This window comes from Gekko japonicus, unplaced genomic scaffold (assembly GCF_001447785.1).
Source record: "Gekko japonicus isolate JY-2015 unplaced genomic scaffold, Gekko_japonicus_V1.1 scaffold3087, whole genome shotgun sequence".
NCBI lineage: Eukaryota > Metazoa > Chordata > Lepidosauria > Squamata > Gekkonidae > Gekko > Gekko japonicus.
The window spans coordinates 176,655-186,292 of NW_015169270.1; the positions used below are offsets into that span (position 1 = coordinate 176,655).

The 9,638-nt window shown below is 52.7% G+C and overlaps 1 protein-coding gene across 1 annotated transcript in view; it reads right to left on the reverse strand.

Annotated features, from left to right (window-relative positions):
* The window catches only part of ERCC2 (excision repair cross-complementation group 2), a gene marked incomplete at its 5' end in the record, with an annotated part of 27,331 nt that extends 18,051 nt beyond the window's left edge, over window positions 1–9,280 (reverse strand). Inside the window, 6 exons of the mRNA XM_015416542.1 lie at window positions 835–953; window positions 2,428–2,596; window positions 4,601–4,734; window positions 5,977–6,073; window positions 7,162–7,285; window positions 9,164–9,280. Coding sequence (XP_015272028.1) covers window positions 835–953; window positions 2,428–2,596; window positions 4,601–4,734; window positions 5,977–6,073; window positions 7,162–7,285; window positions 9,164–9,280 — 760 coding nt within the window. The remainder of the gene's footprint in view (window positions 1–834; window positions 954–2,427; window positions 2,597–4,600; window positions 4,735–5,976; window positions 6,074–7,161; window positions 7,286–9,163) is intronic.
* Window positions 9,281–9,638: the final 358 nt, after the last annotated feature.

Here is a 9,638-nt window from a genome sequence, read left to right on the forward strand (position 1 = left end):
CAGTGAAAAGCTGTAATATCTACAGGAAAACCTAGAACGCTGAAGGAAGAAATCTAGAAACTTTAAGCAAACGCCGTCCTCCAGAAGAAACGTTAATAAGAACGTGTTACTGCTGAAATATACTAATCAAAGCACCTCTCAAAGAAAGAACTAGAAAACCTTGCAGCAAAACAACAAATACACTCTCTTGAATGTTCTAAGAGTCCAGCTCTGTATAGATTAGAAAGTTCTTTAGCTCAGCAATCTCAAAACCTTGAATACCCCCATTATACATATATTCCCTGCCTGTTTAACTTTCAGTTCGAAAGCAAGGAATTGCAAGTAGATAAATAGGTACCGCTTCAGTGGTAAGGTAACAGCATTCCGTGCGCCTCGGTGATTAGTCATGCCGGCCACATGACCACGGAAATGTCTTCGGACAGCGCTGGCTCTTCGGCTTGGAAACAGAGATGAGCACCGCAACCCTAGAGTCGGACTCGACTGGCTTTCGAGCAAGGGACACCTTTACCTTTACTAATCTGCCTCAAGTGCCATTTCACAAGGGTTTATAAAACAGGACAGGTCCTCTCTTCCCCTCAAGTTCCCTGTGCTGGGTCTAAAGCCTAAACCAATATCAACAAAAAAGGGTGGAACCGTTTCAAGTTTATATCCACAGAGAAAATGTACAGCTAACGTAGGGCAACTCAGTCACTGAGGGGAACTGGAGTTTTGGCGGGGTGGGGTGGGGTGGGGGAATGACCAGACGGTTGGGGAGATAACAGGGGTACATCACAGCAGGCAACTGGCTTTCTAGAGAATAAGTGGAGCTACCATCACCCACATAGCTCCTCTTACCCTTCGAGTAAGTGCTAACCAACGTGGCAAAGTTGGCGATGAGAGTGATGGGGGAGAAATCGGAGATGTCGGCTATTTCCAAGGTGCGAAGGAGGGACTGCAGCCGCTCAGCACAGAACCTGGGAAGAAGAAGAAGAAGAAGAGATTGGATTTATACCCCATGGCCCTTCACTACCCAAAGGTGTCTCAGAGCGGCTCACAAACTCCTTTCCCTCCCCCTCCCCACAACAGACACCCTGTGAGGCGGGTGGGGCTGAGAGAGTTCTTGACAGAAACTGCTCTTTTTCAAGAACAGCTCTTATCAGAACTACGGCTTGCCCAAGGTCATCCAGCCAGGTGCAAGTGGAGGAGTGGGGAATCAAACCTGGTGCTCCCAGATTAGAGTCCGCGCACTTCACCACTACACCAAACTGGCTCTTCTGCACCAACCCCAAAGAGGAGGAGAAGAAGAAGAAGAGATTGGATTTATACCCCGCCCTTCACTACCCAAAGGTGTCTCAGAGCGGCAGACAATCTCCTTTCCCTCCCCCTCCCCACAACAGACACCCTGTGAGGCAGGCGGGGCTGAGAGAGCTCTTGACAGAAACTGCTCTTTTTCAAGAACAGCTCTGATCAGAACTAGGGCTTGCCCAAGGTCATCCAGCCAGGTGCAAGTGGAGGAGTGGGGAATCAAACCCGGTTCTCCCAGATTAGAGTCCGCGCACTTAACCACGACACCAAACTGACAAGAAAACAAGAAGACAGTTCGGGGCTCATTGGAGGCACCACAGACAAGACCAAGGACTAGGAGATTCGGTTCGGCCACCTAATTTCTGCCCGCCGCACCCTTAAGTGGCAGGCATTGCATTCTTGACACCTCCGGGTTCTAACGCAGCTGGGGCTAAAGGCACTAGTGGGGAGATCCTAGAGAGAGACCCCCATTCAATCCTAACTGGCTTGGCGACGAGCTTGGGGGGGGCAGAGCCGAGATTCAAAATGGGCCGTTGCAAAACTCTTGCTTTAGAACCGGTTGGCTCTAGAGGCAAAATGGAGCCCCCAAACCTGTCAGTGAGCTCCTGGCGTTAACGTTATGAGCGAGCAATCTGGCTGCTGCCTCAATCAGTTTGCTCTGGAGCCCTCCTTCCTGAGCTAAGACAAAAATGTGTGAGCCAGAGGCTAAAAAAACTATGAGCTAGCTCACACTCACTCAGCTTAGAGGGAACACTGGCTGGGACTAAAGGCTAACTGGCTGCACCAGTGGGGGGATCCTAGAGAGAGATCCCCGCCAAATCCTAACTGGCTTGGAGACGAGCTTGGGGGGGGGGCAGAGCCGAGATTCAAAATGGGCCGTTGCAAAACTCTTGCTTTAGAACCGGTTGGCTCTAGAGGCAAAATGGAGCCCCCAAACCTGTCAGCTTCTCTGGAGGGAGAGTTATCGGAAGGGGCGCGGGGCCTTTTTGCAAGCGACTCCTCCGGCCCGAAACCTGGCCCTGAGTTCAATGCTCAGTGCAGACAGCTCCTCAAATGCCACCCAGGCGCATGAGGTCCCAAAGGGGTGGAGCGTTGAGGAAGGGAAGTGCCATCACCAGAGGCGGTGCCCCCCCTCCCACTTACTGGAGGGGTTTGCGTTCAATGCAGACCTTCTCGAAGACATCCTTCAGGAATGAGGGGGGGCTCTCCTGGACCACGTGGTGGACCCGCAGGCGGGACTTCAGGTACTCCAGGAAGCGTTTCAGGAAGCCCAGAAAGTGCTCCGCCGTCCGGATGCTCCCCGGCACGGCCTCTGCGAGGAGGGAACCCAAAAGACACGCCGTTCCCACCAGGAGCCAGACAGGGAAACTCCCTCGGCACAGGGAGAGGCGACAGCCACGCCCAGAGAGTCCATCTCCAGCATTCAGATGGATCGCCTCTGACCATGGAGGTTCCACTTCGCTGCCATGACCAACAGGGATGCCATCCTCCAGGTGGGACCTGGGGACCCTCCGGAATTGCAGCTCATCTCCAGACTGGAGAGATCGGTTCCCCTGGAGAAAAATGGCTGGAGAGGGGGGGGACTCCGTGGCGTTGTACCCCACAGAGGTTCCTGTCCTCCCCAGCCGTCATCCCCAAATCTCCAGGAGTTCCCCAACTTTGTGGCAACTCTACCTCCTCCATCTCCCACTGGTGGCCAGGGAAACCTGGCAAACCTACTAACAGACCTCTCCTGCCTAACCCTTTCAAAAAGCTGCCTGTTAGACATTTTGGCAACTCGTCTCCACAGATGTTAAAACCAGGGCAGGGTTGCTCTCGTCTAATCAGCTGCGAGAGTTGGGACCATAAGGAAGGCCAAGGGCCAAAGAATAGATGCTTTCGGGTTATGGTGCTGGGGAAGACTCTCGAGAGTCTCCCTTGGACTGCCAGGAGATCGAATCAGTCCGTCCTAAAAGAAATCAATCCTGACTGTTCCCTGGAAGGCCAGAGACTGAAGCTGAAGCTCAAATTCTTTGGCCACCCAATGAGAAGGGAGCAGGGGTCGTTTTCTGCAGGAGCGCACAGGAGTGGAGCTCCGGCAGTAAGGAGCCCAGGGGGTGGGCACATGCCCCGCCCCCTGCTCTCAGCAGCCCTCAGTCAGAGCAAGAAGCAGCCAGGTAAGTTGCAGAGCTCCCCCCGACCCCCCGACCCAAAACAGTCCAGTGACGCCTTTAAGACCAAGGTTTATTCAGGTACAAGCTCTCCCTCCTCTGCGAGGACAGATCTGCAAGTTCCTCCCCCCCACCCAATAGCTAGCAATCCAAAAGAATCCAGAGGAGCCTGAGCGGTGGGTGTTGCCTTCTGTCAGGGGGTGTGGCATATGCAAATGAGTTATGCTAATGAGTTATGCTAATGAGCTCCCACACCTCTTTTTCTACGAAATGACCCCTGGAAGGGAGCCCTCGCTGGAGAAGACCCCCGATGATGGGGAAGATTGAAGGTGAAAGAAGAAGGTGGACGGCAAAAGGTGAGGTGGTCAGACAGTGTTATCGAGGCAACGGGCATGAAATTAAGCAAACTCCGGAGGAGGACCTGGCGTGAGGTGGCCCATGGGGTCGCGAAGAATCGGTCTCAACTGTGCGACTGAACAGCAATCAGTGCCAACAAGGGAAAGGATCACAAAGAACGACTCTCGGCGTCTTCAAGCTAAGATCCTTTCCTGAGGCCCTGCTCTCTCTGCCCACCCACAGAGACAGGACTTTTTCAGTGGTGGCACCTCACCTCTCGAATGCCCTCCCCCTGCTGGCCAACCTGGCATCTCCCTTGCTTTCTTCCACACGCCAGGCCTCCGTTCCTCTCGACCCAGGTTTGCAGCTGAGGGTTTCCTCTTTCTGTGAGGTCTGAATGGTCAGCTCCTACCCCGAGTCCTGTTTACTTTTTCCCCACCACAGAGAACAATGGAGGGGATGGGGGCAACCTGTTTGGGGGCCCGTAGAATTGGATCCCCTGGTCCAATGTTCTTGAAACCTGGTGGGTATCTTGGGGAAAGGCTCCAGCAGCTACCCTGTGGGTTTGGAGCCTCTCCCTCAAACCCCATCCTCTCCAGACCCCAGAATATACCCTATGTTTTCGCCATTGACTTCAATGGCCCATAGGATATAATGGGGCCGAATTGCCACCGAAATTCGGCGGCAATTCGGCGGCCACCTCCATCTCCCACTGGTGGCCAGGGAAACCTGGCAAACCTACTAACAGACCTCTCCTGCCTAACCCTTTCAAAAAGCTGCCTGTTAGATGAACCGAATGCACGCGGACACAAACAGAAACACACAAGCACCTTGGAGAACCTCATCTGGCAACACCGGATTGGCCATATAGATGTCTGTTTCCCGGGCAATGTTGGCCTCCTTCAGTCCCTCCACCAGACGCCGGTACTCCTCCTTCAGTTTCTGGGCATCTGTGTCCTTGATCCTGGATACAGGGGTGTTGGGGGATCAGCTGCAGGCACAACCAGGGGGTGGGAAAGCACGCCAGTGGGCAGAGCAGAGCATATGCCAGAATGCCTGGGGAAGGGAAGAAGACCCCAGAAAAAGCAGGGAGGGGCAGGGAATGCCACTTTCTGGGAATCTGGTCATTTATGCTAAAGGAGGAGGAGGAGGAGGAGGAGGAGATTGGATTTATACTTCCCCCCTTCACTTGGAGTCTCAGTAGGGTTCCCAAGTGCTTACCACGATCTGGTGGGGGAAACATGCTCCCCGGCCGCACCATTCCTCCCTGTAACGCACCATGCTGTCGCAAGGAAGTGACGCCAGGCGACGCTCTGGCAATGGGGCTGGTACCATCGAGTTTCCAGCCCCATTGCCAGAGCGTCATTCGGCATCACTTCCTGGCGACGGCATGGTGTGGCGCTTGTTGTCCCCACGGGAATGATCCCACAAAGACATCCGTGTTCCCCGCCGAATCACGGTAAGTACTTGGGAAGCCTGAGTCTCAGAGCGGCTTACAAACTCCTTTCCCTTCGCCTCCCCACAAAGGACACCCTGTGAGGGAGGCGGGGCTGAGAGAGCTCTCTCCAGAACTGTCCTTGAGAGAACAGCTCTGAGAGAACTTGTGACTGACCCAAGGTCACACCAGCGGCTGCATGTGGAGGAGTGGGGAATCAAACCTGGTTTTCCCAGATTAGAGTCCGCGCACCTAACCTCTCCACCAAACTGGTTCATTGCTAGCTCCATGGCTGCCAAACTATGCTCAAAGGTATGAGGGCAATTTTACCTTTCCCCCCAAATAGCTATTATCCCACTTTTCCACGTAAGACAGGCTTATGTTCCAGAAGCCGGGGGGGGGCAGTAGAATTTAATTTCGATTTTATTGGATTTAAAACATTTATCAGCCAGCTGGAACTCCAGGCAGCTTAGAATATAAATAAAGCGATTATAAAAGTGCACAACAAAAACAATGCGAATAGAACGACAGTTATAAAATTGCGTAAAAGGTCGCCAGTTTAAAAACTCCAGTTAGGAGGACTGCCGATAAATAAAAACCAAATCAGTCAAATGCAGCCTGGAGGCCTGGGCTGGCAGAAGGGGAGAGTGCCTCGCTTAATTTGCATCACAAAATTAGGCTTTTCTTGCAGCAGAATATCCTCATTTTTAGCACACCCAGCTCTGCCCCAGGGGACCACGAAGTGGGGTGGAGGAAACCCATCTCACTCACTTCTGGATGGTGGCTTGGAGCACGGCTATGTTCGCCTGGCAGCGATCCAGCGTCTTGCGTGTGACGTTGACGCCCATGGAGTCGATGCAGACGTTATCTATGGGTCAAAAGGAGGCAATTGGGTGGGACTCAAGCTGCTCCAAGCAGGTTTACCCCCACACACACACACAAACTGCAAGTTACTAGCTGACACGTCCCCAAACACTCAATAATCAGAGACATCTCGCCTCGGAGTGTGTGCGTGCGGATGTGCCGTCAAGTCACGGCCAACTTATGGCCACCCCAGCAAGGGGCTTCCAAGGCAAGGGAGAAGCAGAGGTGGTTTGCCCTTGCCTTCCTCTGCAGAGCCTTCCTGGGTGGTCCCCCTTCCAAGTACCGACCCTGCTGAGCTTCCAACTTATGGCCACCCCAACAAGGGGCTTCCAAGGCAAGGGAGAAACAGAGGTGGTTTGCCCTTGCCTTCCTCTGCAGAGCCTTCCTAGGTGGTCCCCCTTCCAAGTACTGACCCTGCTTAGCTTCCAACTCCAGCAAGGGGCTTCCAAGGCAAGGGAGAAGCAGAGGTGGTTTGCCCTTGCCTTCCTCTGCAGAGCCTTCCTTGGTGGTCCCCCTTCCACGTACCGACCCTGCTGAGTTTCCAAGATCTATATATACTATGCCGCCTCCCCTCCCTGCCTCTGAACATGGAGGGTCAATTCTTAGTTGGCCTGTAGGGTCTTTCAAAGCCCCTTACACAGCTTGCCAGGTTAGCACCCATTGGGTGGGTGGCTGTGAACAGTGTTACCTCTAAGCTGAGTTAGTGTGAGCTAGCTCACAGTTTTTTAGCCTCTGGCTCACACATTTTCGTCTTCGCTCAGGAAGGACGGCTCCAGAGCAAACTAATTTATGCAGCAGCCAAATCCGCTCGCTTACGACTTTAATGCCAGGAGCTCACGAAGTAGAATTTTTGCTCACAAGACTCCAGTTTAGAGGGAGCGTTGAGGTGAAGAAACACAAGAAATGTTGTCGAAGGGTTTCGCGGCCGGAGTTCATTAGTTGCTGTAGATTTTCCAGGTTGTGTGGCCGTGGTCTTGGCATTGTAGAACCTTCTACAATGCCAAGATCACGGTATACAACCCGTAAAATGTACAGCAACTAAAAAAAATACAAGAAAGCATGACAGACACATTTCCGCAGAGACCCCCATACCGATATTGTGAGCCTCGTCAAATACGACAACAGATTTCTTGGCCAGCTCTTTGGAGACCAAGTTGGCGATCTTGGGGTCTAGGAGATAATGGTAGCTGTACACGACAATGTTGGCATGGAGGATCTAGGGAGAAAGAAAGAAGCGGGGGTGAAACAGGCGCCTCTTTCCCACAGGCCCGAAGCTTGTGTGTTGGGATTGGACTGGGAGTGGCCTTCAGAGGAAGCTGCCCTCCAAAACACAACAAAGTTTCAGCCCTCTCCTCCCACGGGAACACCGACACGGATCATCAGCAACTCCAAGCAGGAAAGGGGACACAATTTCTTCAACAGAGGCAAGCTTTCCTGTTTCACAGGAAGCTTCAGCGCGCAGAGAAGAAACGGAAGATGTTAGAGCCAGTGAGGTGCAGTGGTCGAGAGCACTGGGCATGTTCTGGGAGACCTGAGTTCGAATCCCCACGTGTGCCACGGAAGCCCGCTGGGTGATCTCGGGCCAGTCACACTCTCTCCACCTCACCTACCTCACAGGGTTGTTACGAAGGTAAAATGGAAAATGACGTAGGCCGACTTGGGCCCCCAAAGGGAGAAAGGTGGGGTACTCATGAATCAAATCAAATCAAATAAATAAGATAGAGCATCTTTAGAGCTGTTTGTGAAGCTAACTAAGAAACTTAACCATTTTCCTCACGGGTGATCCAAATCCTGCACCATGCACTCACGACGCACCTTGAATATAGCCATCTCATTTTTAAAAAAGAATGTAGTCCGGCTTTGCTACAGTGGGACGTTTTGGGGACCTTCCCCCTTAATTAAAAGCCCTGCCCCACAAATAGCCAGGCCAGAAATCTTATTTTTGCACGTTTCCCAAAGGCTCATGGGGATGCTTTTGAAAGACTCACCGTGACCTCGGTGGTCTACAGAAAAGCTGGGCCAGCAGAAAGGGGGATTGCTGGAGATCTATTGAAGGTGCCACTCTTGAGTGCCCTTCTCAGCTTTCTTGCCCTGTAGAGGGGAACCCAAAAGGAACTGAAATGCCTCCTGAAGGCAATTAAATGTTCTCTGAGCTGGTTTTTTTCCCTAAGAACTGATGCGCTCGCCGCTCTGTCCCTTCAAAGGAAGGGCTAGAAACAGGCTTGGAGCCTCTGCTTTTAAAGACAGGCATTTAGATTAATTAAATTAACTATAAGTTAGCTGCCCCCTTAAAAATGTAAATGCCCCCCCCAAAAAAACAAAAAAGATCCTGGGTATGGGCCTGCCATAGTCATGAAAGCTAGAGCCTTAATGTTTTCCAAAAGGAGCTAAATGAGAATCTTACGGAGTAGCCGTCGGCAGCCACAATGATATTCCTCCATTTTCCTATCCTCCAGCAGATGCTCACCCTATGCAGTGCTTTCCCCTGATGCATGTGTTAATGTGCCTTTCCAGTATTCGCACTGTCCTATTACTAATGAAGCTGGATCTACGTAAGAAACCCTGTGACCAAAAAAATGGCGGCGGCGGCGCTGTGAGACGGGTGTGCTTCTCGGGATTCCTTCCCCTCCCCACAATAGACACCCTGTGAGGTCGTTGGGGCTGAGAGAGCTCTTTCAAAGACGGCCCTTGAGAGAACAGCTCTGAATGAACTTACAACTGATCCAAAGTCACACCAGCAGCTGCACGTGGAGGAGGAGTGGGGAATCAAACCCGGTTCCCCCAGATTAGAGTCCGCGCTCTTAACCACTACACCAAACTGGATACCTCCCTCGCCTGTGCGTTTGAAAGCCACAGTGTGGTGTAGCAGTTGCAGTACTGGAGTGGGGTCTGGGAGACCCAAGTTCGAAACCCCACTCTGCCATGGAAGCACCTCGGGTGTCCTGGGGCCTCTCACGCCCTCTCACTCAGACCTGCCTCGCTGGGTTGTGGTGAGGATAAAAGGCGAAGCAGGTTAGCTGCGTTGGGTCCCCCTTAGGAAGAAAGGCAGGGTACGAATGACGCAAATAAAGCTCAGCGCCCCCAAGCGCATTACCGAATATCTGGCGAGGAAATATGGGCACCAGCCTTTCTGCCGGCCGTAGGTCTTCAAGTCATCCAAGTTGTACACGCCGTATGGAAGGGGCACTTGGCGGCCGTGGGCCTCGAATTCCTGCCGGGGACAAGCGAGGCAACAACACAAAAGGTGAGCTACATAGTAATGAGGTCAGTAAACAGGAAGAACTGTGTGTCAGCATGACACCATCATTGCGAGTCCGTCTCCTCTGCTGCCCACAGGAACAGCTCCCTGCCCTCCTCTGAGTGACCGCCCTCCAAATATTTCAAGAGAGCCATCCTGTCCCCCCTCAACCTCCTCTTCTCCAGACCCAACATTCCCAAGAAGTCCCTCAGCCTTTCCTCGCAGGGCTTCTTGTTCTCCAGGCCCCCGATCATTACTGGGGCTATAAAAAGAGGCAGGGAAGCCTCACTCTGCCCGACACCCACTTTGAGCTGCTGCACCCCGTACCTCG